Source organism: Pelecanus crispus, chromosome 2 (genome assembly GCF_030463565.1).
Source record: "Pelecanus crispus isolate bPelCri1 chromosome 2, bPelCri1.pri, whole genome shotgun sequence".
NCBI classification, from domain to species: Eukaryota; Metazoa; Chordata; class Aves; order Pelecaniformes; family Pelecanidae; genus Pelecanus; species Pelecanus crispus.
This window is the reverse complement of record NC_134644.1, coordinates 165,151,116-165,178,521: the sequence shown is the minus strand read 5'-3', so window position 1 is coordinate 165,178,521 and position 27,406 is coordinate 165,151,116. Positions and strand designations below refer to the sequence as shown.

At 38.0% G+C, this 27,406-nt stretch overlaps 1 protein-coding gene across 1 annotated transcript in view; it reads left to right on the top strand.

Annotated features, from left to right (window-relative positions):
* CYRIB (CYFIP related Rac1 interactor B) overlaps window positions 1-26,957 on the top strand; it is a 79,291-nt gene extending 52,334 nt beyond the window's left edge. Inside the window, 9 exon segments of the mRNA XM_075704792.1 lie at window positions 14,983-15,104; window positions 16,817-16,922; window positions 17,977-18,113; window positions 18,761-18,838; window positions 18,937-19,053; window positions 20,179-20,258; window positions 21,455-21,581; window positions 23,222-23,292; window positions 26,131-26,957. Coding sequence (XP_075560907.1) covers window positions 14,983-15,104; window positions 16,817-16,922; window positions 17,977-18,113; window positions 18,761-18,838; window positions 18,937-19,053; window positions 20,179-20,258; window positions 21,455-21,581; window positions 23,222-23,292; window positions 26,131-26,194 — 902 coding nt within the window. The 3' untranslated portion in view covers window positions 26,195-26,957.
* The last annotated feature ends 449 nt before the right edge of the window (window positions 26,958-27,406 follow it).

Below are 27,406 nucleotides of genomic sequence, written 5' to 3'. Positions count from 1 at the left end.
GCAGTGTAATTGAATTAAAAAGAGCCTTATGCAGAATTAAGCTAGAAAGCATGTTGAGCGCGCGTCATTTTGAAAGAGTAAAGCATGTCTAATTATTTTTTTTAGCCCCAGACTCACTCTTGGAAGAGTTGTGCAGTTACTTGTTGAAGGGTAAATCAGAGCAGATTTTTGGAGCATAGTCTCTCCCCTTTTAAATACAATTTCTGTTTTAAAAATGAGAGTAATCCTTCCAGACAAATCGGGTTTTATTCCAGACTTGTGTGGGCACACTTAGTTGTTTTATTGTAGCTACTGTCAAATAAGTTATTTGGTGTCAGCTGTGCCACTAAAATATTCTCAAATTAAAAAGGCTTTAAGACTGCCTTTTCTAAAGGAACTGTGGATTCTTCAGTGCCTTTCCCTTGGTTTCCTCTATCAAGGGAAAATGGACTGAATAAACACTGACCTGACCATACTTTACAATTCTGGTTTTGAGGAATGTGAGCCTTTTTTCACTATTTTCCCTGGCAGGCCTCCATTTTCCTGATATGACAAGTTTTGAATTTGGGTTTGTTCAGAAAGGAGACTTTATTGATGATGTGTGATCTCACAAAAAGTAACTTCAGTTTCAACTAAAACAGTTTATTGTATCAAAGTCAGTTTAGCCAAAAGGACTGACATCAGAGGCAGCTTTAAGCAGCTTTTAGGTAGCCTGATTACTTACTTTCCTACACAAAAACATTTTCTGTCTGGCAGCATAAACTGTTTTTCCACTATTCAGTTAAGATATTGATGATTGAAGCCCCAGGAATTCAGTGGAGTTTGTTGGTTTGTTTTTTTTTTTTTTCCCCCCTTGCATATCTTTTATTCTTGTTCTTATGGTTGATTTGCAGTTAGTGGTTTGTGGAAGAATAACCGCTAGGTGTCAGGAGTAGAAAGCAGCGCACAGATCTTTGCATAGGTTTAGACTGTGAAGTATGTCCTAAAAGTCTATATAAAAACTGATGAACTCTTAGGTTTGCTAGAACAAATTGTCCAGCAATGAATGAAATTGTGTGGTTTTATGCAGAACTGGTGACTGGTGTGGCACGTTGTATATGTGTTTGATTCGGCAGTTAGATGTCAGTATCTGAACTGATCCCTTTAGTATTAATAATGTTACTATAGCTATGATGAGTACTGAAAATGAGAACAGCTTATTCAAAATCTAACCTGTTTTAAGCTAATAGCACCAAGCTTCTCCTTCCTAAATCTCAAGCTGATAATTTCTGTGTGTTGGTCTCTTTTCTAGACTATGAGTGATTACTGTCTTTTACTATTGCCTCAACAATTATTTCTTGTCTGGACAATGTATTTTATTACTTTGGGATTTTGTTTAATGACAGATCTTTACTACTTTAAAACCCACTAATACCAGTAGTAGCAATTAGAATGTGTCAGAGGGTATTGTTGTGGTTTAACACCAGCTGGCAACCAAGCCCCAACCAGCTGCTCACTCACCCTCCCCCTGCAGTGGGATGGGGGAGAGAATCAGAAGGGTAAAAGTGAGAAAACTTGTGGGTTGAGACAGAGACAGGTTAATAATTGAAATAAAATAAAATTGTAATGAAAAGGAAAATAACAGAGAAATAAAACCCAAGAAAGACAAGGGATGCAAATGAAAACAATTGCTCACCACCAACAGACTGATGCCCAGACAGTCCCCAAGCAGCAGCTGCCCCGTCAACCTCCCCCTTAATTTTGTTGCTGAGCATGGTGTCATGGTGTGGAATATCCCTTGGGTCAGTTGGGCTCAGCTGTCCTGGCTGTGCCCCCTCCCAACTCCTTGTGCACCCCCAGCCTACTCACTGGTGAGAAGCAGAAAAGGCCTTGACTCTGTGTAAGCACTGCTCAGCGCTAAGGAGGGCATCCCTGAATTATCAACACTGTTTTCAGCACAAATCTAAACCAACCCCATCCTAGCTACTGTGAAGAAAATTAACTCTATCCCAGCCAAAACCAGCGTAGGCGTCTGCGCTTCTCTAGCACTATTCAGAAGAGAAATAAATGTGCATTAGACTAGGAAAACCATGTTTGGATCCAAGAAAAATGTTAGGACTTTCTGAAAAGAGCGATTCCCGCACTGTAGTTTACAAGCCTGTTTCCATCTCTGCACTCTCTGGCTTTTAAGGTTGGGGGCAGATGTATTCTCACTGCCTGTGAAGCTTAACTGCTTCATTGGGAGAGAAGATGACACTTGATCCTGTAGGCTGCCTGCCCTGTGATACCATGTGTTGCTAAGGGCGCTCTTGGATTCCAGCTGACGTGGGCAGCCACCTATTCACTGTCTTTCCCCACCCCACCCTGTTAATGGCTAGATACTGTAAGCAGAAAATGTTCAGTAAGCCTTGAAACAATTGCCAGGCTGTTAGGATTATCATTCTAGAAAAACAGTATAGGGAGACATTCAGCTGGGGTTTTGTTTGTGTAGTAACGCTGTTAACTGTTACAGCACTGTAGTGTTATAGTATAATGTAAGACTGTTAATGCTGTAAGTGTTTTCCACTTAACTATTTTGCCAGAATATCTCTGAATCAGAAGTTTGTCACACATACGTGACCAGCTGAAAATTTAAAACTCAGTCCCTGGAAGAAAATGTTTTCTCTTTTATTAGATGTGCTTTCCATATAGTGTCGTGCTTAACTTCCTCCTCCAGACTCCAGAGCATGGATATGAGGCTTTTGTGGAGTACAGTTCTCACACTCTGGATGTTCCTGTTCAGTCTTAAGCTTTATTAAAAGTAGTCGTGGGAATAGTGTATGCTTTTCCAAAAGGTGATCTGATGTTTTCTTGAAACAGGCATTCCTCAGTGGTCACGAACACATGGGATTTTTATCTAATTATTTAACTGGGTTTTTTTAACTAGTTTGAAAGCATGCTATTCTTCCAATACAACAAAGCAAAATTAAAAATGTCACTTACGAATGACTTTGTAGCATTTTTACCTTTAACGAGAGTAAGTTTTCCAGCTGCTCACCAATTGCAAGCAAAATGCTTGTTAATGTACAGTTTTTCTTTCAGGTGTGAGGAGTAAATTTTCTTAGTGATCAGCTGAATTTAGTTGCATCATGTGTTCCTATTAAATTTCCCCTGGGCTTAGCTTAGGAGAAGAAATATGCTGAAATGTGTCAGGGATGTTTTCAGCATGAAGGGCATGCGTGCAAGGCTTGTTTTGAAAATATGCCTTTGCTTTCCGCTTGTCTGATCATGACACTACACGCAACATCATACAACCCCATAAGGCTGTAATGGGCCAAATCATTGTAATCAAATGTGGCATTCTGTATGCCTTCCTCTGAAAGTAGGTCAAGTTTAAACCATCTCGCATTCTGATTTCCCATAACCTGCTCCACGTGGCTTGAGTATTGTGCTGGAGTACAGAGTATGCCAGGAGGGATTCTGGGCAGCTTCACAGGGATGGTCAGTTTTTGGACAGAGACGAGTAGGGTTTTTCTGCTCTGATTTTTTGATGTTGGATTCATGGCAAGAGAAAACTTCAGTGGTCTAAAGTGTGCTTTTACTGAATCTCACACTGTCAGTTTAACCTAGTGAGTTACCTTTGGACACTACACTATAAAATCTTAAAATCAAGAAGACCCCGGGAGAAAAACTAGTTTGCAAGTTATGAAGTGTGCTTTATTCTGAATGAGAGTACCAAATAAAATTGGGCAGAGGATGACAATCTGAAGCTGTGTAAGAACAAATAGGTAGTAACACGAAACTGTACTTAAGGCTGGGCATGTGAATATTTTGATGTTGGTGATTGCAATATGCAAAATCCTTGATACGATTACAACTGCAGTGTGGATTTTGTTCCAGTGCAACTGGAACAACTGTGGGTCAAAAGGTGTGTTACCACCCACAAAAGTTACCTCCAGTCAATGTTCTTTGTCAGCTGTTTGGCTCTGGGACAAAGCCCAGCTGCAGGATATAAAACTCAGTTTGGTAGTAGTGCTTGCTATTGGCTTTGGTCTTTATGCAGGCTCAAATGTTTCTTGAATTTGGGCTGACTGATGTGGCAGTGTACTCAAGAAGGATGCAGTTAGTGCTGGCAGATGTCCTTGACTAGACAACGATAGTTCAACGTCAGGGCTAGTTAACTGGAACCACATCTGACTTTCTAAAACAGTAATTCTACTTAGTTCAGCTGCAGCTGTGGACTTTCAAGGAAATCCAAAGAGTGCTTGGTAAATCGGTACTGACTGGGCATGCCACTACTGGTTGGTTAATTACCAAGATAAGTCTTCATAGAACTACCAAAATCTTCCATGCTGGTGATGCTTTTAAAGGGGATGAAATAGCAGAAGACATCCTGGAAGATAACTATAATAGTTTTGTAGACTGTTTCTTTTACTACATGCAGATTGTCATCACTTTTAATATTAGAGCCAGTAGTGGACCTTTTCATGTGTTTTGGGCCCAGCAGAAATGCAAATGATGAGCCATCTTGAACAAAACCAGAATATCTAGTAAATCTGGATCTGTCAGGAGCCTGAGGCATCTATGAGCTAGGTTGCTTTACTCGAGATTGATCCAGATGTTCTGCTAACATAGCAGACTCTCAGAGAGGTCAGTTTTCATTTTTCCCTTTATAGGGTTCCACCTGAGTGCAACAGGTCAGCTGCTCTTGCTGCTTAGCTGTACTTTTTAAAGCAAAATTATCTACAGAAATGTAGAGCCATTTAACCTGAGTCATTACATGTTGACCCACAGCTGCTTCTGCATCTGGGGAGTTCCGTACTGTGACACCATGGTCTCGTTTCTAGAAGGCCATTTCAGAGCTTGAGAAACTAGTGCTTAGCCTCACCAGAAGAGTAAAATCCTACCTGTCAGGTCTTGCATTCATTACCTTTACGGAGAGAGAAAGTGACCTCCTAAGAATGCTAGATCAATTATATTGTCTCAACTTTTGTCTAAATTGACTTGTCAAGCTCCTTTTCTGGCTTCTTTAAGTCTTAGCTTTTTGGATTACAGCTCGGAGAAATGGTCATTTTCACAGTTCTTAAAACACAGCAAATCTTCTAGTATTAAGGAATGCTTGAGTAACTGTTAGAATTCATCTTGATACAAGTTTCAAAAATACGGTGTTTGTCCAGCTTCTGTTAGACTTCCATTCACTCCATAAAAACTGAATATATGGTGAGTGTTTTGCTGCTAAGAAAGTATATGTGATCGTGTATCTTCTGTGCGAATCTATGATGTGGCTAAAGTTTATCAAGGTTTTTTTCAGTACGCTGAATGCACGAGGGAAGAGGTCTGTTACAAACTTTATTACAAACAACTGTTCATGCAGCTTTGTATTCATGTAAATTGAGATGTATTCCTATATCACATCATGTTGTCTTGTTGCTGTTGAAGTTGAATTAATCTGTTCTCATCTTCAATTTCTCTCCTTTTCTGAGAGAGGCTGTTCACTGAATTGTTACCACTAGGTCACTTGCATCTTCTGCTTGAATTTGTTTCACATCTACTGTTTCACTGTAGTGCCAAACCTTTTATTTGGCTTCTCTATTTGTTAAACTAAACTCACTCCCAGAAAAGAAACCATATATTCTTCTTGGCAAGCTTTTCTGAGGGATGAAGGTCTGAATGAAGGTATGTGCATCGCAAAACGGAGTCCCTGACCCCTTACTCATTTTAGGAAGTGGTAGGGATTCAATTAAACAATCTGTTCCACAGTGGCTAGATGCTCTTCTGTAAACTTATCTTCAAAATATTTCAACCCTCTAAGTATGCCCCTACTCTGACCTTCAGAAGTAATGTTACCCATTATTTAAACCATATGCATGACCTTGTAAACTCTTAGGAGACTGGTTAATATCAAAACGAAGGCAAAACACTCATAGAGGCATTTACTTGAGGTATTGAAAATATTTTGGTGGAGGAGGGGATGGTGCAGCTGAAGAGCTGAAGCGTGGTGGTAATTGTATGTACAGTTAGAGTTCTCTTTAGGCAGTTAACACCATTTGCTGCTATGTATTTACTACTTGCTCGTTAACGTTGGAATTGACATGTAATACGCTGTTCTGAGATTCAGGTTTGGTTTCTAAATCTGAATCTACAGACTCAGTCAGCATTAGGCAGCTTGTACTTTTGGCTTTTTATTGCCCTTGTTGAAAAATATTTGTTTAAGAATGCCTCTGTATTTCAGCTTTTTTCCAGATTATGAATGCCCTTGTTGTTGGGGAGTGGACTAAGTGGCTTTTTCAGTCCTGTGTTACAGAACTTGCTTGTGAGAGACGAAGAGTAGCTTGTCTGCTTTCTGATGCTGCTTGTTTACACAGCATTGGTGCACGTGTAGCATTTGAAGAATTCATTAAGCTATGGAATAGAAAACTCTCTGGAAAAGCTGCCTCTTTTGAAGAAACACGTTTTGACGGATTAATTTTTAAGATAAGTGTCTAAACTGGACACCCTAATTTAAAACTTTGTTAAATAATGGGTGTTTCTCATAGGCTTGGAAATCTGATCAGACTTTCCAGAAAACTAAGTTCAGATGCTTAGGAAGCAGGACTTGCGTTATCTGGCATTTCAAGGAGAAAGTTGAATGTGCAAAAAAACAGGCGTACACCTAGTGATGAGGTTCTGTGTGCAGAATCCACTGTGATCAGTTGGATTACACTCAAAAGTTACTTTCCTAAAAACCTAGATTTTTAACCATTGTTTGTTCATTCTGTAGAACTTGTTGGAGCAAAGACTAATGTATTTAGTTGTTGGAGCAAAGACTGAGTAATTTTCAACAATCTGGGATTAATTCCTACTTCCTTCTCTAGCTTTTGTTGATTGTGTGATTTATTGCTGCATCTTGTGGATCCTGAAAAGTAAATCACCTGCTGTTCTTGGTTTGCTTTTCCCTCACACACCAGTTGCATTTTTCATAGGGAATTCAAGAAATCTGGCAGCATGGGTTCTGAAAATTTGTTTTGACTTCACATTGCTTCAGTTTTCTTGATTCCTAATAAATTCATAATTCTTACTGTCATGCTACCTCCCTCCAAGTAAACATCAGTCTTCAGTAAAAGTAAAAATCAGGAGAAAAGAAAGGGGGGGGGGGGCATACACTGGTAGGTTGGTGTAGTTATGCTAATTTGAAACTTGATTATCTATTATGTAGTTTTCATAGTCCTGCTGAAGGTATTGATTCTGTAACTTATGGTGATGTTTGAAACTGTGTCGTTAATTTATCTGACCTAGATTAATCTAATGACTATTTAATTTTTCTTCCACTCTTCATTTCTTTTAGCTGGGATGTGACAGCAAACATAAGAAGAACTGTTGAAACTTGATTATCTCCTGGTTTTGGAAAGTCTAACATGTTTAGTTTGTCACTTTACATAATTTGATGGGAAAAACTGTTCATTGGCCACAGATGACTACTACTAAGAGGCTTTCCAAAATTTGTTTTGGCTTATGGAGAGATAGTAAAAATCAGGCTTCTGAGGACACCAGTTCCATTTGAGGTTGCTTTTGTCCTAAGCAGCAATGGCTTTGTTGGCTGTGGGTTGCTGCAGTTATGCAAAACAATTGCTCAGTCATCATATGTAACATAATTTTTTGAATGTGTTAAACAAAGATGAAAAAGAGCCAGTAATTCAGATCTTTACTTTTGTCAAAGCTATAACTCTTAATTTTTTCAATAATCGCTCCTCCCTCAGAAGAAGGGGAGTGGAAATGCGCAGTACAGTGCACGTTTTCTGCTTCCCACCAGAAGGTGATGAATCCAGTGTGCAAAACCCAATGGGAGCCCTGCTCCGGTGAGCCCCAGGCGTGTACTTAAAATAGGAAATGGTTATTGGAACTAAATTATTTTGCCATTTTTATTTTTAGGTTTGCTGGCATGGGTAATCTCATTAAGGTGCTAACCAGGGACATAGACCACAATGCAGCACATTTTTTCTTGGATTTTGAAAGTAAGTCTCTCGGCCCTTCACAGCTGGTGCATTTAAAATGGTAACAGTAGGGTTGCTTATACCTGCTGCAGTGAAGGCTAGGGGACTCAGTTGCAAATCTGCAATTTGAAAGAGAGTTGCATGTGTTTTTTCCATTCCTTTTTTTTTTTTTTTTTCCTTTTTTACCCTCTAGTAGTAGCCAAGCCACCATCACGCTACTGTGTAAATTTTCTTTCCTTGTGCTTAGTCATTTTGGGTCTCTGTGGTCAGTGATGTCCATCCATCTGCCTGCAAATCCAGTAATCATAAAACAAAAAATTCTGTCAGTATGCCTTAGTAATCTGTGCCGAGCAGTTGTTCACTGTAATCTTATCTTATACAAGAGTGAGTATTCCTGATCCTGGTTTGGTCATTCATGGTGCAGTTAATGTGCATTTTTTACATGCAGAGGTCCAAAGTGGAATTGTCTGAGCCTCACAAATGTTTTAGGCAACTTGTGTAAAGATCTGTGGCATACTGGTGTTAGCGTTTTCTGCACACTGAAATGATGTATCTTGATGCAGTTTTCTATAATGGCTTTTTGACAAAATTATAAGGGCTGAGAAAATTAAAGCTCTTTCCTTCTGTTGTCCCATCAGGTGAAAATCTGTAGCATGGCTACGCTGCCAATCTTTGCAAATACAGTACTTAGCCCTCAACGTGGTACTCCTGCTCAGGACACTGGTGCTAGGGTGTACCGGGACAGAATTAGATACTGGCGATGCCTTCAGTTGGAATTCTGCCCCTTTCTTGAAGGGGCGGCTGTGAAGATGTCGGTGACGTAGTCACTTCTTACAGGAAAGCTGCATTGCATCTCTGGGATCACCAGCTGTACGTCCTCGAGGCGGGGGTCTCCCTCCACCCATCAGGGCGGCAGCCTGAAGGATGGGTTTGTGCCTGGTGGAACTCTCTGGTCTTCTTTCCCCCACTGCTTCAATCAACTGTATTTGGGCTGTTCCTTCTTATAAAAAGAAAATTGTCTTTTCTCTCATTCTTGTCTTGGCAGGTACCTTAACATGGGGAACCTTCTAAAAGTTTTGACATGCACAGACCTTGAGCAGGGGCCAAATTTTTTCCTTGATTTTGAAAGTGAGAAGATGATTTTATATATCTATTACTCTTTGCCTGCAGTAGACTGCATTTGTCATGTACTAAATGTATGTTTTCACTTAGCCATCCTTCTAACAGCTTTGCATGCCTGAGCTATGGATAATTGTTCAGCAAACTTCTGTAGAAAGCAATAATCTGTTTTAACATCTTTATTTCGGGGAGGGCTTTCAAATTATATTTTACTGCTGGAATCTGATATGGTTCTTGTTTTAAACCAAAATTCTGTTTGTTTTTAATCAAAACTTCAAAAAGAATTTGAATTTTTTGAAGACTTACTGAAATTAGGAGATACGTGCACCTTGAAGGACTGAATACGAAACCTGATTTTTCTTCAATTCCAGTGTGCCACTGCATACTGAATAATGCTGCATATACAGATTGGCTCACAACAGCTATTCATAGCTCTCCAGTATCATCATGTTAAAGGTGTATATGTGAACCTCATTTGATTTGGCATTGAAATTTGGCAGTTTACCTCATCCCTCCTTAAAAGGAGGGCTTAGAGAGTACAGAGATTAAATTGTGTTTGAAAAGAAGAGACTTACAGCTTGTCTGATCAATGCCAAGCCTTCTGGAAGGTTCACATAGTGTTAGTATTTCTGCTTTTAGGTTTTGTTGCATGATATAATATAGCCTAAGAATGGCAGGTAGGTGTTGGCTGCTGCTATGCATGTTTAACTACTTTCTTTTGGGATATGCTGTTGCTTTACCCAGCTGCACATCAGCAAGCATAAAATATGAAAACTAATGTTCAAGTGCGTTTTGGCCATGTAATAAAATACAATGGAATAGCATAACAAAAAACTGATGAAGTATTGTGATATGGATCATCTGAAATTCATTATATCTTTTCTTCCCCCAAATTATTTTTCAGTTCTGTTTGATGAAGCGGTAGCAATTGGTTATATTAGTTCTAATGTGAAAGCAAATGCTTGCAGAAGTATGTTTTTGCTTCAGTGACGCTTAAAGTTATAACTTCTCTAAACCCTTTGCCTGTACTGTTGATTTTACCAGTTGTCTCTTCTGAATATATTATTATTGGCAGATGATAGCTGTACAAATTATTCATAAAGGGAAGATAATCAAGGGCTGTGTTTAAAAAATCAGAAAGCAAAACTTGTTTAAAACCACTTCAGATCTCACATATCATCAGAATAGGTACGACTTAGTGAAGTAGGGAGAACTGATACGGGAGAATATTGGAGTTGTGAAGCTCCAGCTTAGTCTGCAAGTGCTGACCATTTCATGGGACTAAATTAAATTGACATTGGCTGGATACAAAAGGCATAATTCTAAAATCAATGGCAATAAAAAATGCTGCTATTTTTAAAAAAATATTGATTCTTTAGCTATCAGTTTTGTTTTAAAGTGCATGTTTTGAGCATGAACAAGATTTGGCATGAGAGTAAGCAGGTTGCTGACATGAAATGTTTACATATGCAGTCAAATTAAGTGACTTATATTATGGCTGAATTGTTAGACTATTCTTTATTCATTTTGGACCCTGTCCTGCGTTTGTTTCTGCTGCTATACTGTGTATCTATGCTTCTTTCTACTCTGTTTCAGATAGCTTGCCTTGACAGGATCTTGGCTTTGACACAGTCAAGATCTTTCTTCAAGACTTGGCACTTAATCTTGTGATACTTAACTTTGTGTTTTTATGTGGAAGAGCAAGTCAGCTCTGTATTAAAAACAAATTTAACCAATTCTGTGTTACGCCTGGCACAATAATACACAGTTTGAAGTCTTTTTTGTTCTTAAATCCATGTATGCGGAGTGAGCAGGATAGTTAAATGGTTCTTGCACAATACCATAAAGAGCTAAAAATCTAATGTCTGTAAAGCTTTGTAGGGATACAAACTCCAAATTTAGAAAGGTTTTAGACTGGTTTCTAAGATCCACCCCCATCCCTACCCCCCCCCCCCCCCCCCCCCCCCCCCCGATATTTATCTCGGTGCTAGATTCCAGTGATTTGTGTGACTGACTATCAGAATACATGCAGAAAATGTTCTGATAAATGATACAATGGGCTGTTGCCTTTTCCTTGCCTTAACACTGGTTAAGCTTATGTTTTCTTTGGTCATTCACATTACCTATTTGAAACATAGTTGTCTTAAATATTCTACTAAAGTTTTGGTAGTGCCACTTTAACATGAGCAGAAGAAAATACACAGCTTTGTAAGGACGGTGGTGTTAACATAAAACAGCCACTTACAACGTGGGAAACTTACAGCTCAACTTTTACGTTGATGTCATTACTGTCACAGTGCAAATCCTTTCCAAATTTATTGATTTGAATAGTAGCTAAAACACAAGAGTATTTTTGGTTGCAGATGGTGATCCCAAACTAGCGCTGAAAGTATTCTGCATTACCTTCAAAGAACTTGGCTAGGTTTCAGAGGAGCCACAAAGATCACGTTCTCCATAGTAATGATGATAGAGATGAATAAATTATTTTATCTCCAGCAGTCTGGGATTTTTCTCACTTGTGAGTTTTGTCCCAGCCACTTTCAGATGACTTGATGTGTTCTTTCCTGGGAAAATCTCAGTTTAAACAGTGTTTGCTGTGCAGTATAAACTTTTAACCCCAGACTTCTCTCCCTACTAGTTCTGTAGGCTAGCCAGATATTTTTTTAAATAGGCACTAAATGTATGTGTTCCCTGCATGCAATATGTTGTCATACTTGCATAGCAATTAGTTCATGTAGCAGTGTTTGTATATTGTTTCAAGTCTGTTCTTTTGTCTTTAACATGTTACTGTGTGAGCTTTCTGAACTCTAAATGTATATGGCATCTAGTGTAGTAATGTTCTGATTAAAATTAATTTAAAGATGAACTCCTCATTTACTTGAGGGACCTCAGTCTTCACTTTTCTTACTATTGGATTAAAAATGGGAAAGATGCCCTGAATTAACCAGGGGTTGGCTCCCTTGGCAACAATATCAAACCTCAGAACATTTCAGTGAGCTGTGCTGTGCTTTACTGTATTTGTTCTTTCCATGGAAAAATGTTGCTGGGTAAAGGCAAAGCCTTGTCATCAAGCTGTAGCAGGAATTGACATCCATGGAAGGGGAAAAGGGAAATCCCTGAAATTGTATGCCTCCTTCATCCTGCTGTTTGGATGCCTGTCATTGCTAGATGCTTTTCCTTAGTTGTCAAGACTAACTCCCGAAGTACAACGCCCTTTCCTGCTCTGTGCACTGCACACTGAGGAAAACAAGTTCCACAATTGGTGATTCTCAAGTGAAAGTCCCATAGCTTGAGTCCCCAGGTACATACTGGTACATGAGAACACTACCTCCATCTGTGCAAGATTGTAGTAGTGCTTAGGAAGAGGAATCTTTCCCTGTTTCTCCATCTGTGATGGTCTTTCAGGATACAATACTCTAACCTGCACTGGAAAGCAAATAATCCAATTGCTCCGAGACAGCTGGCACTAGGGCTTGAAGATTTTCTATATTGTGCCTTTTAAATCTATCCTAATACATCCTAAATGTATTGTGAAGTGAATATAAAATAATTTAGGTTTACTTTTTGAATTTGAGCTCTTTTCTAGGTGCAGAAGAATAACAAATGAGAGAGGAACTTAGTTAGGACAGATCATGTTTACAGCTTGCTTCTGTTGGAGAGGACTAGGTGCACCAAAATGAAATACATACCAAAAGAAATAATTCAGTGCCTATTGAATTTTAAAACATGTATATTTATAAGTTTGTTATAATTGAAACAAACAAGCAAAAACCTCCCAAAAACCCCACCACCCCAACAAATCAAGTATAAACCATTGTTTTAGGTTTCCTGGAACACTTTGGGGAAATGAAATGCAGTAGTTGGCTGATTACATCCTAAGTGAAACACGCTAACAGAGCTACGTAGAAGGCGTTCACTTGCCTAGCCAGTGAAGACCACTTAATTTGTATCTGGAAGATGATTTTCATTACTAAACTTGGAAGGTCATAGTACTTACATCTGTTCTGCTTGTCAGTGGGTTTTGAAATGAGGAGGAGCTCTCATGGGCCCTTTTGCTGTGTGCCCCCACCCCCTGTTGAAAAATGAACTCTCCTTACTAGAGAGAAAGAAAAAGTGGCATGAAAAATTAAATAGGCAAGAGATGCGCTCAGTGCAAGACGATCCAAGTGGCAAGTCTTGATTGCATTATTTAACAACACAATCTGGAATGCTACAGAGTTTCACGTTTTAGTCTGTATTTCACTATAGCATTTCATGTTTGTGCATGAACTGCTGCCAGTCAACTGGTGCTTACCTGTCTGCTCTTTTTCCTCATTTTTTTTGTCTTCATTTCTTACAGCAGTCTTCAGCAGCTTTCAAAATTATAAATGTGACCTTTGTGATGTTCTGAAAAGTGCTGGCCACCTCTACTCAATGCCTAATCAGTGTGGTGCTCTTATACTTACTTTTTTTTTAAAAAGGAGTGACCCGCTTTTTTTTTTTGCACCCATGCTAATTCTTGATGGCTCTCAAAATATCACAGTTAAATTGTTGCAAGGTCTATATATAGTCATATTTGCTAATAATGCCCACTCTCTATGCATTAAACCATAAAAATAAGAAGTATTATGCAAAAATTACAGCAAAATCCAGACAGGCAATGCATATGAAACTTACTGTCTCCTCATACAAACTTTGTTCTCCAATTGTTTTTTCTAGTATGTAACAGTAGGACATTGTGGGTTTGGTTTTGTTTTTTTGGGTTTTTTTTTTCTTAATGTAAGTATGTACCTAACTTCCATGACTGTTAGTGGGAGTTATACATATGGATCATGGAAAAAGCACTTTTAAAAAGACATTTTCAAGACCCTTTAAACTGCACAAAATCATAAGGCTATATTGTCCATAGATAGCTTTTTTTTGTCCCTGTAAAAAAGAATCTGTTGTTAATACTCTGACTCTTAGCATTGGAAATCCTGGATTAAAATATCCTGTTATTTATTTCATAACATTTTGCCCATGTAAACAGAGAAGTGTTGGGCTTTTTTTTTTTTTTTTGTAAGCTTCAGTAGCAGCTTCAGTAACTAACTAATTTTTTTTCTTTATATCACTTTAAAAGGATCTAACCTTATAGCTTAGCTTCAATCAGAATTTTAGAAGAAAAATTATCTCATATCAGGTAAACCAGGTCTGAGATATTTGTACTAGGTGATTATTTTTAAAGGTTGAAGCCTTTCATTGTTTATTCTCAAAACATACATCTTATTGAATGACTTTTCTTTAAACATATGTGTAGCTTTTTTGAAATGATGAACAAATACAGTTTTGGAAAGTGTTTAGCCAATTATAAAAAAAACTGGGAGTCAACATGTATCCTAAAAAGAGCAGGGACGGGGGGGAAAAAAAAAGAACAAGTTTACATTAGATCTTTTTGATCTCAACTCTGATTTTGCAATTAGCCCAATAAGGAATATGTTTTGAGAATTAAATATATTTAGAAGTAAAAGATATGATTCTTTTCCCAACCAGTAAAACGGGAGGCAGGGAAGATGGAAAATAATCTGATGCAGTGTTTCTAGTTAACAATAGACAGCAACACCTGCAGTAACATCTGTAGTGAGCGTGTCTTTTGAGTGCTTACCTAAGTCTCTTCCGTTGAGCTTGTACTGCACTCATAAGGTGAGATTGATATGATAGTCATAAAGGTGACTTGTTAGGATTTCTTCTCCCAACTCAATTTTAAATAAGTCAGGAAGGATAGATTCCAAGTGGGGATGCTAAATTAAGCTAAAAGACTACTAAAATGAATACAATTACTCTCTTGGAGTTCCTCATACATTGTAGTGGCTCTCCAGAGAAGGAAAATTCTTGATGAGTTGCTGCATGAAGAATTTGTCCCATAGGTGATGGTGTGCCTATTGAATTCCACATTGTTGTTAAAAACATATATATATATTTAATATGTTCTGCTGTTTAGATGCCCAACCTACAGAATCTGAAAAGGAAATTTATAATCAGGTGAATGTAGTGTTAAAGGATGCAGAAGGAATACTGGAAGACTTGCAGTCATATAGAGGAGCTGGCCATGAAATACGAGAGGTGAGCTCAAGCATTATGATTGTGCACAACCTGTGGTTGTTCATTGTCTGATCCTAACCAAATATTGCTGGATTTTAACTTTGCTTGCAGGAGCTGTTTTGGCAGAGCATGTTGTCAATTAAAATTGCTGTCTTGAATGTCTGCTCTGGAATGTTCCTTTTTAATAATAAAACAGATGTCGTTTGTTTCAGTAATATTAATGCACATACGTAATAGCAAATGATGCTCCTCAAACTTTTTATGGAATTGTTGTCATTGGTTTTTCTTTATATTCCCACAGAAGCTGCTCTTGAGTTAGTGGTGAATTTGGAAAGAGTGTGGCACTACTACAATGCAATATTGAGTAGTGTTGACATCTTTTTGTACGCTAATTGGAGAAGTCTGATGTGTGGTAATCCTAACACAAAAGACATCTCATTTTCAATCCCTTTTAACTGTCTTTTGTTTACTAAAGTAGATGTTTGGAACAGGAGCAAAGTTTCTTTACAGCGTGTCACTCCATTTTTCCTTTACCTTTAAGAAAGGGTTGACTAAGTACTCTCTCAACCCCCTTCCCTTCTTCCTCAGATGCAGCAATGGGGTTACTTTGCTCCTAAAGTGAGGAGTTACTGTAACGTACTCTTAAGAAGTCCTAGTACATAAGAGGAGTATCTGCTCATTCTACATGAATTTGAGATGCTCAGAGCCATTCAGCTTTAAAGTACCATGAGGTTTTATTCAGTCTCTGTTGCATTCATAAGGTAGGCTTAAGGAGGGTGACTGTGTCACACAAAACCCTTAGGAGGGGAGATAGCTTATTTGTTCTTCAAGGAAGGAGCATGTTCAGGGAGCAGCTGTAGGATCTGGCAGGAATGTGTGTCTCGGCAACGAAGTCTGCAGCTCCCATGGAGAAGGAAGAGAGACGCTCCTGAGAGGAGATAGACATCGCAGGAAGGAAGCTTCCTAGGGACCAGAGAGGAGTGTGCTGCAACTCACAGCCCAGGGTTGACTGAGGCAGGTTTTGGAATCAAGGAGTTGACTGAAGATGCAGCAAGAGAGTTATGAGCATTTTTATTTCTGTTTTCTTAGTAATTTTCAGTTGCTAAGTAGTCTAGTTTCTATCTTAAAAACCTGGAGAGACTGAATTTAAGGCTTTATCTGTCTGGGAAACTTACTGTAAAGATAAGGTCTATGCATATATACCTCAAACTCTCGTATACACCATGTTTTGGTGGTGCTTTATGTTGTTGATTATGCTTAAATGTTCCTACTGTAATATTTAGCCTGAATTTCACAGCAAATTTGCTTCATTCTTTTTTTTATTTGCAAATTCAGAAATTGGTGACAGGTACCAACATTAGGATGAGGCTTTGGTCACTAAACTTTTTTGCTTGGAGGTACCCCAATAAAGTTGTTAATTTTAATTAACTATATGTGGTTATGTAAACTTTCTTATTTGAGTAGATTTATTTTTAACAATTTTTTTTTATAGTCTGTACAAGTTGTTTTCCTATTCAGGTTACTTATTTTCAACACAAGTATTTAGAGCTTTTTGAAACAGACATGGGTTAGTACAGGCTTGTCTCCCAACTGGAAACTTCTAAGGAGGCAGAACTTTTCATTATTAGCTCCTCAAATAATTGCCCTGCATAAATATTTTTTGGTTTTTCCCCAGTAGCGTATCAGTTATTCTTAATCTAAGCACACTATTTCCCTCTTTTTTCTGATTTAAGGCAATACAGCATCCCAATGATGAGAAGCTGCAAGAGAAGGCATGGGGTGCAGTTGTTCCACTAGTAGGCAAACTAAAGAAATTCTATGAATTTTCTCAAAGACTAGGTAAGTGGAATGATATTAACTTGGGACTTACTGTCTTCATTAATTAGTACATTTGGCATATTCAGATGTCATCACATCTAGGCCAACCCCTTGTTGGTAGATAAAAGCTCGTATTGCATAGATTCCTTCCATACACTGGATTGGATCTTATTTATATCTGTGTACTACTGTCTTGCATGTGAAAGCAAACTTGCTTCAGTGGATACCTGAGAGGCGAGAGAGAATGGGAGCATACTTGTCATCCTCTTTCTCTACCCCTTTAGTAACTATGGAAAGCACTAATGAGCTGACTGTTTTGAAAATTAGTGAACTAATTCATTGGGATGAATTCTGTTAATGCTTCTGATACCAAGAGTAATTAAAAGTGACTGTAGTATTCCCCCGCAAACACCAGAAATAACTTGGTCTGTGGAAGTGCCTGATCTTGGTTCATGCAGGTGCAATACTTAGAATAGCACTTCATGTCTCTTAGAAAACCAGCTTGACTGATGTTGTGTCTAAGCTGATAAAACGTATTAGGCTTGATTTGTTCTTTTACAAACTGTCTAAAAGTGAGGTAACAACAGATAGAGTTACTAGCATAGCTCATGAAAAAATGAGTTTAAAAAAATGGAAGTTTTTTGCAGGCAAGTTCTGCTTTGTTAAAGAGGTGAAGTATTTTTCTCAAGATGATGTGCAGGAACTTGGATTATAACTTAAAAACAAATAAAACATTACTTTTGCTGATCAGTACGTACATCTTGAATTCTGTGTTATCTTAAAGGCTGCAGTCTGCTAACACAGGTTATTGAAATATGTTTTACACAAATGTTGCAGACAAAGCTTGACTAAAACTTTTCAAGAAGTTTTCAAGGCTGTCAGTGCTGATTAGACCTAGTCCTTACAGCAGTTTGTAAGTAAATAGGATAACAGTGGCACATAAAAGCAATTCATCAGGGCCTGTTGTTATTATATTAGCGTATGTGTATTAAGTCTAGCATGCAGAATATCAGTCAATAGAGACAGAAGAAGCAGATGCAGTTGTATATTGCAAAATATTCTCCTCTCATTTAAGAGGCAGGATTACGAGGTCTGTTGGGAGCCCTGACAAGCACTCCATATTCACCAACGCAACACCTGGAGCGAGAGCAGGCTCTTGCTAAGCAGTTTGCAGAAATTCTTCACTTCACGCTCCGGTTTGATGAGCTCAAGGTAAGAATTTGTTGTAATTTTGTAAGCACAAAAGCTAGCAAAAAGAAAACAAATCTATTTACTGAAGCAATCTGGGTTGCGTACTGTTCTAGGATAGGGCATGCAGTAGATATTTGAGTATCTACTTATGCTCAGCTTGTTCACGTGACCTAGAGTTAGATTAAACTGGAAAGCAGATGAAATACCATATTAGCTTTAGGCAGTTGTTACGTTTCAGTTCATATTAATCATGTTTCTTTGTCTGAATTGCATATCTCTTGGGATAATGCTGCTGCTGCTTTTAGTATGTGCACACCCATAGTCCAGCTATTTTCTTGCTAATGTGCAAAGAACTAAGCTGAAATGATAGTAATTTGCTGGTCTGATCCTTGGAGTCAAACTACCAAAGCCATTTTTTTCAACCTACTCATTTCAAACTCCTATTTAGGAGACTACTCCTTTTCTTGTTCTTGTTAGATCTTGTTCTGAAAAATCTGAGAATTTAACCAGAAAGCTTTATATTCTACATACCTCTTCCCAACATGGCACAGGCCTTTTTACTTCAGAAGGGTGAATATTTTCTTGTTCTCAGTATTACATTTTAAGAAAACTTGTCCTTACATTTTTCTTGAGTTTGTCACAACTCTTTTGCTTCCATATCTATATAGATGACAAATCCTGCTATACAGAATGACTTCAGCTACTACAGAAGAACTCTGAGCCGTATGAGGATTAACAATGTCCCAGTAGGTAACCCTTGGATGAGATGAAACATAATCTTACACTACTACCTATCTCTTTCATGTACAGAACAACTACATTCTTTTTTCCTTCTGTTTTATAGGCAGAGGGAGAAAATGAAGTAAATAACGAGTTGGCAAACAGAATGTCTTTATTTTACGCTGAAGCAACGCCAATGTTGAAAACCTTAAGTGATGCTACAACAAAGTTTGTGTCAGAGGTAAGAGTAGATGTATGGCTTGGATAGCGTACTTTAAAGCACTGCAGGACCAGACATCATTTTGGAACACTAAACTCTTCTACCAGGTTTAATCTGGCATCTAGAAATCAAGGTTGGTTTTTTGGAACCTCAAGAAACATTAAGTATCTTTCTCACATGCTGTAGAGGTTAGAGTAAGTTCAGCTATCCACCTTGTGGATGCGTCACAAAACGTTAATGGATAGCATTACAACATCGGTAGTGATAGCTTTCTTCAGGGAGTGAGGTGGGAGAGGTAAGTATGTTGCCTGCATTTTGGTGGTGGTTTAGAGCAGAAATTTCAGAAAATTGAAAGGGAAACAGCTTGTTTCTCTATGCTTGAAATAGGAAGCTACGTTTCAGTTCCGTTCCCTTTTCTCCTTCCCAAGACACTTTTTGTTTCACTGTGGGAAGTCAAGTATACTTATATTATTGCAGAAGAGGGGAGGAACCTGAACTGGAAAAGTATTCCAACATTGATGCATCCCTATTTATCTTTAACTGCCTAAATAAATATTAGTGGTAAAATACAGTCACTACAAGTATTGTGCTTGTCTTCTGATAACTGTGATGATTTTTGTCTTATGTGCAAAGAATGTATACTATTAATAACACATAATTGTATGTTACATGATTAATGCGAAGATACATTTGTCTTTTAATATTTTTTCCTAAGTTCTGCTTTACACTTGAAACGCCTTAAGAAAAAATGGCCTCTTATTTCATATTTCTTTCAGATGTTTGTCTGCAACAATTTTAAGTCTTACTATTGCAGCAGATGCATGTATTTGGCTATAGAAATTTCTGTCTTTAAAGAGCAGGTTAGATGATTCCTTTAGAACTTCCCCAAAGTCAGTAGTGTCAATGGTGTATTTATTTAACTACAAACAAGCAAGCAAAACCCATACAGTAGACTTTGCTCTGTAAGTCGCTAATCTCTATTGTAACATTTTTAAAAAACAGTGCGAGGCTACCTGCCTTGCCATAGTTGTGTTGATGTTTTAATTCCTTCACATTGCCATGCCAGCAGACCACTGATTTGATTTAGGTTTTGTAGTATAATATTTCACAATAATTGAATTGGAAACTGTTTATCTTCTTCTGCAGAATAAAAATTTACCAATAGAGAATACTACAGATTGCTTAAGCACCATGGCTAGTGTGTGCAGGGTCATGCTGGAAACCCCGTGAGTATAAACAGCGCTTGTATTGTGTATGAATCGTCTCTGTATTTAAAACATGACTTGTGATGCATAAGGTAAAAGAAATATAATTGGGGTAATTAGGAGCTATGGTGTTTTCTTTTTACCAACTTAGGTGTTTACCTTGACATGAAACTAACTTGTTTCATTTTGCTAGCCATGCAAATCATGTGGTCTACTTTCTGAACAAATTAATTTTTAAAAATAGAATGGCTATGAAAGCCAGACAGCCTCTTGGTGCTCTTTATAAATGGTTTTCTCATGTATAATTCAGGAAAATATACTGTTCGAGCATGATTGCCTAGGGCCTCTTTCAAGAGGGGTTATGGACAATGCATTGGATGGTACCTCCTTGCAGGCTGGCTTGGCTGATGGCAAAATTACAGCGCCCCTGTCTGGGGAATTGTGAGATGACTTTTAGGCATGAAGGCAAGCTGTTGTCAACTGTAAATGTGAGAGGCACTGGGAGTACAAACAAAAAGTCAAACTAAACTTTGGGGTTTTTACCTGTTTCTTCTGGGTTCTAAATAGTTTCACATTGGTAAAATTATTCAGGCATGAGGTATGTCTTATTTTAAGTAAGTTTCTGTCCAAATACCACAGTACTTTTGTTTTGGAGCACATTAGGAGCTCAATACATTTATTTTCTTACCCTTCTTAGGAATGGTCTGTCCCATTCAAGAAAGTAGTTAAGTGTTGTTCTAATGAACAGAAAAGCAGCTTGCTTTTTTTTGCCCTTATTTCCACCACACCCCCACCCCCCCTGTATCAGAAGCTTGGGTTGCGTGTATATTAGAGGGTGGCAGGAAGCACTAAAAGCAAAGTTAGTATGTATTGGTTTAATCTTTTCTTTTTTTCCTGGGAAAAAAAAAAAAGTATACCTGAAATGGTGTAGCAACAGGGCACTATTTTAGGTTTGAGAGTCTTTGTTAATCTCCAGATAACTCTTTCTCAGCAGCGGTTTGACTTGTAGGCAGGTTATTGAAAGGAAAAAGGAAAACTCTGAAAAGTTTGTGAGGTTGGTGGGTTTGGGGGTTTTTGTTTGGTTTGTTTTGGTTGTGGGTTTTTTTTCCTCTGAGGATTTGTAGCAGGATTTTTCTCTCTAACCTTATTTCGGGCATTACTAGTATGTACTCTTACCTTGTATTTGATAGATAATAATCTGTGTTTTTAAATTACAGTGAATATAGAAGCAGGTTTACAAATGAGGAAACAGTATCATTCTGTCTGAGGGTAATGGTGGGTGTCATCATACTCTATGACCATGTGCATCCGGTGGGTGCTTTTGCCAAAACTTCAAAAATTGATGTAAGTTTATTGTTACTAAATAAACCTTTGAGTATTTAAGTTGTGTATAGGCTCCTTTTGTGTCCTTGTTTAATATCTTTATCAGTGATCTGGATGAGGGGATTGAGTGCGCCATCAGTGAGTTTACAGATGACACTAAGTTGGGTGGGAGTGTCGATCTGCTGGAGGGTAGGATGGCCCTGCAGAGGGACCTGGACAGGCTGGACCGATGGGCCGAGGCCAACTGTACAAGGTTTAACAAGGCCAAGTGCCGGGTCCTGCACTTGGGTCACAACAACCCCATGCAACACTACAGGCTTGGGGAAGAGTGGCTGGAAAGCTGCCTCATGGAAAAGGACCTGGGGGTGTTGGTCGACAGCCGGCTGAACATGAGCCAGCAGTGTGCCCGGGTGGCCAAGAAGGCCAACAGCATCCTGGCTTGTATCAGGAATAGTGTGGCCAGCAGGAGCAGGGAGGTGATCGTCCACCTGTACTTAGCACTGGTGAGGTCGCACCTGGAATACTGTGTCCAGTTTTGGGCCCCTCACTACAAGAAAGACACTGAGGTGCTGGAGCGTGTTCAGAGAAGGGCAACAAGGCTGGTGAAGGGTCTGGAGCACAGGCCTTATGAGGAGCGGCTGAGGGAACTGGGGTTGTTTATCCTGGAGAAGAGGAGGCTGAGGGGAGACCTCATTGCTCTCTACAGCTACCTGAAAGGAGGTTGTAGTGAGGTGGGTGTTGGTCTCTTCTCCCAAGTAGCTAGCGATAGGACGAGAGGAAATGGGCTCAAGCTGCTCCAGGGGAGGTTTAGGTTGGAAATTAGGAAAAATTTCTTCACGGAAAGGGTTGTCAAGCATTGGAAGAGGCTGCCCAGAGAGGTGGTGGAGTCCCCATCCGTGGAAGTGTTCAAAAAACGGGTAGATGTGGCACTTTGTGACATGGTTTAGTGGGCATGGTGGTGTTGGGTTGATCGTTGGACTGATGATCATAGAGGTCCTTTCCAATCTTAATGATTCCTAGTTTTTACTTTCATTAAAAAATAATCCAGTCACCAAGCCAGGAAACATGAAATTACTATTCTACCCTTAATTGGTTTATTGATGGACTCGGTAATGTTACGTTAATGGTTGGACTGAATGATCTTAAAGGTCTTTTCCAACCTAAACAATTCTATGATTCTATGAAAAAACTAGGTTCATGATCCACCAGCCTTCAAGTCTTTAACTTTCTGCTGTTGTTTGATAGTAAGTCTATGGAATACATGCTGTTACTGTATGCTGCTTCGTGGATGTTTCAAATGGACTATTATCCCATTGTATTAGCTAGAGTTTGTCGTTATTTCACTAGGCAAATGTAATCATTCTTAATTGATTTATGATAAACATTTTTGTTTACAGTGCCTTTTTTTAAGGTCAATAAAGCAGAGCTTGACATCAAAGTTACATTGTCAAAGACATACAGATTTTTAAGTAGCTAAGCCATTCTGTCATAGGAAAATGTAATACTGAAAGCTTAATTCCTTTCTAGTATCAAGAAAGTGTCTTTACAGTGCTGCAATTTTTAAATACTTTTTTCTTTCAGACAAACTTAATATAAAACAATTCTGTAAACTTAAAAGGTATTACCATGAAAAAACCTGTATTTTTGTTTTTAACTTCTAGATGAAAGGGTGCATCAAAGTTCTTAAAGACCAGCCTCCTAACAGTGTAGAAGGCCTTCTAAATGCTCTCAGGTACTCTTATTCTTTTATTTGAAATATTTTAATTTGAATTTTAATAAATTGTCCTGGGCGTTTTCTTCAGCAGCAAAGCATTCAGTCAGTGTTACAGGTAAAGGGTGATTGTTATTAATATATTTAATATAATTATACATATTATTATAGTATTTATAAATATAAATTAATATTAATATATAAAATAATATATTCATGTGTTATAACAGGTTATTGCAGGCTTCTTTTCCAATATGTCTTGAGACAGGGATGCATGAAGAAGGAAGCTACTGTGTTTTAAAAGCTAGGTCGTAAACTTGCAGTTGTTTATTCTAAGATAACCTTCTGCATACTTTAACTGTATGCAGGTTAAGTATGAGTCTGTAGAGGTAAGTGTGACAGAGCAGACATTGTACCTGAAATTCAAACTGATGACAAAGTATAATACATGCTAAAAGCTAACTAGAATTTAACTGATCACATCTACTGACTGAACTACCAAACAAGCAAATGAGCAGCTGCAGCATGCGCACTGTGGCTTGGTCAAGCTTACTAAAGAAATGGCTGAATTAGTTTGCATTGGCCATATCCTCAGCTCTGTGTGGTTTGACTGTGGCTTAATGATTTTATTAGTAGAATATAAGAGTAGTTTCATGTGCCTTTTATGTTTCGCAGATAGCTTCAGACATGTAAGGCAGATAGTTTTTTGGTATGTAACTAGAAATTGTTCCTCTTTCACGAAGTATTTGTAGGGAGGTACTTAAGGCAAGAGTCTCAATGTTTTTGCTGTAGAATAGATGAGACAAGAGTTTGCCACATTAATTGGAGAGGTAAAGAAAAATTAATAATTCTGTATGGAAACGTAAAATCTGCTAATTTGGGTTGTAAAGCTGTATCTGTAGTCAGTAACATACTCTTCATGTGGGTGTCCAGCATTAGAAGAGTAGCAAGAAGTGCCAAAACGTGATAAGCAGATGAAGGCTTCATTCTTGTCCTTACTTGAAAAAGTATCATAGTACTTGGTAATAGTTAACTGTAACTGGCTATTGTTATTCATGCATTCACTTTGAAATGTGGAAGCTTTAGTTTTTCTTGCCTGAAAGTGTGCAGTTGTACTTTGGGTTTTTTTATCTGTAGTGAAACTGCTTTAATTTCATTTGCCTCTTTTTTTGTGTTAAGATGTGGTAAGAAGTGAAATAATGTGGTATTATAAGTGGTTTCACTTGCAAAGTTTTTTCAGACTGTTAGCTAAAGAAAATAAATCTGGGCTTAATTTGAGACTTTATGTGAGTATTTCCATACCTAAATCATTTTGTTACTTATCTCTGAACCTCCTGTACGTGATCAGTCTTTTTGATGGTGGTCAGTAAAAATACAAGCTTCCAGAGGGAAAATGCTATATTAGCATTTATTTTCTGACTAATTTATTGTGATTGCAGCTGCAAATGAATAGCCATCTTTACTGGTGCCCCATTTTTCCCCATCATGGTTGACACTATTAAAGCACATGGAAAGTGTAGTTCAGGTTCTCACTCTGTTGTGTGTTATTTTGTGGTTAGTAGTGTAAATTCAGTCTGTGCTGTCATGCTGCCCTTTCACCACACCAACCCATTTCATGCATACATCCATTAACAGTCCTGGTTTCATACATTTGATTACTCGTTTGGGTAGGATATTTAAATCTTTTTTAAACCACATTTGGAATTGTTAGGAAGATGCGCAGAGGTGAGCTGCTGCGTGTGTGGTGAAAGCAGATTCACGATGATGTCATGAGAAATCAAGTCCGAATCTAAGTCTTTGATTCTGGAGGAGTGTTAGGAGTTCTTGTGTTTTCTCAAGAGACAGATAATGTGCCTTAAAAGCAGATGGAAGGGAGATCAGCTGTTTATAATTTGAAATTTATATAAGTATTGTAATCATGTTCAGCTTTTTCACATGGGCAGAATACCAAGTGCAATAACTTTTCAGGATTTTAGAAAACCTTAGGCCTCTTGTTTGTGGAAAGTATAAATTACCCAAAAGTGCTGATATCTATATTGATATTAATTTCCAAAACAAAAAGTCATTGTATATTCTTCAAGTGAACAAATAAAATATCACTGCAGTTGTGGATAACAATGAAAGTGCTAATTTAATGTGTTAAATTTAAATTACAGAATAAGTTTTTACTTTTAGATTACAGTTAGGGAAGGAAAATCAGGGAAATTAATCATGAAAAGAAGCCAGCATTGAGAATATGCAGTACTTTCTTTGAAAATAAGAGATGATTAAGTTTTTTGTAGTGATTTAAAAAGGTGCTAATGTCCTAGAGAATTTTGAAGGGGCAAGGGGCTGGAATAAACACATGTGCATACTCTTTAGTTTTAGCAGCATGGTTACTTAACTAAACAGGAAATTAGGCTGAAAAGTGATTAAATCCATTCTCATTGAGGGATCTTAGAAAGGTTTGGTCACTGGAAGTTTTGAAGAAAAGTTTCTGAAGCTATGTTTTATTTGAAGATGTTTCCTATGGGCAGAGACCTCAGAGTTAGTCGTCTTAATAATAACCTATCACAAGTGGTAACATGAGTTTACTATAAAATGGCCTGTGAGCATGAAAGCCAACATCCATTTGAGGCTTATTTTTAACTCCCCTTGGTGGAAGGCTGTTGGGTTATAGTTCTGATTGGTAATAGCATTTTCTGATCGGAATGGCTGATTTGTGTACTTGGTAACTGTGGGGTGGGTGATGACCAGGGGCTGAGGGTTTTACTCTGGTACAGTCAGGTTGAGCCATAAATAAATAAATTATGTATTTGTTAAGCTAAAGTAAAATGGTATCCATGCTCTTCTCAACTTGATTTTTATTTCTGTGTTTAGGTACACAACAAAGCATTTGAATGATGAGACTACCTCCAAGCAAATTAAATCCATGTTGCAATAACAATTACCTGGAATTCGCTCCTGCTGTAGAGAGACAGTATTCTGCAATGACTGAGATGCACAGAATTTTTTTTTTTTAGTGATTGCAACTACTATCTTGTTCATTCTTGCTTTTTATTTTCTCTCTTCCTGTTTACCCTTTTTTTAATCACTTTCTTGTTCTTAAGTAAGCTCAGACTTCTTTTCTGTGCCAAATCAATGAGAATTATCAGTTCTGGAAAGTGTTTCTACTTTTCAGAATAGCCATCCTAAGTGGCAGCTAATTATGCGTTGCATTTGGATTTCTCTGTACTGGGGAAAGATCTGTGACTTGAACTAAATATTTTTAAACTTGTGGTTTTTTTCTTTTTTTGAAAAACTAATATTTAATATTGCTTCTTCTGCATGGCAAGACTGCCTATTTCTGCTATTTAAAAATCCCTTGATGACTTCATTTTCCATTGCCGCTCTTTATCATGTGCAACCATAAGGAAACTAAAAGCAAATTTCTTTAAATTAATTGTGTTTGTACAAATGGTACCCAACACAAAGGTTTTTTTAAATGAGTAAAAACTGTTTTGTTTAGAGGTTACGTTTGCATTTTGACTCATTTTTGTAAGGGTGTATGTTGTATGTTTAACCTTTAATAACTAACGTTAAACCGTGGTGTGTGCCTAGCAAAATTACGTATGCATGTTCATGTCAAATGATTGGCTGTGGATAAGATAATAAAATCAGCTTTCATTTTTCTAAGTGTGGCTTGATTTACCAGTATTTTGAGTGAGATGTCCTCGTGCTATTTGGATTTTTACAAAAAAAATAAATTTATAAATTTTATATAGTGAAAACTCTGCTGTTTCATTACCAGTAACCCCTAGTCTAATCCAGCGATTTAAGCCTAGTGTGTTTCGGGGTTCTTGCTCTCTGTGCTGCTTCCCTGTCCCCAGAAATATTACTCGTACAGGGTTTGGGGGGAACAGCTTGGTGCAATCCATGTAGATCCCAGTGGACCTTGCTGAAGAACCTGCATCTTGGCGACCCATGCTGACGTCTCGGTACAGTCATCAGAAATGACGTTCCAGATTGGGCTGCCAGTTTGGCTCTTTCTGTACCAGTGGTGGGGAGATCAACTTCCCTCACTCTATACTGGTATATATTCTTGTGGATCTAGATATTTTGAACTGTGGGTTAAATATGAATAATCTTAGCATACTGTATGTTTCCTGTTTGGCCA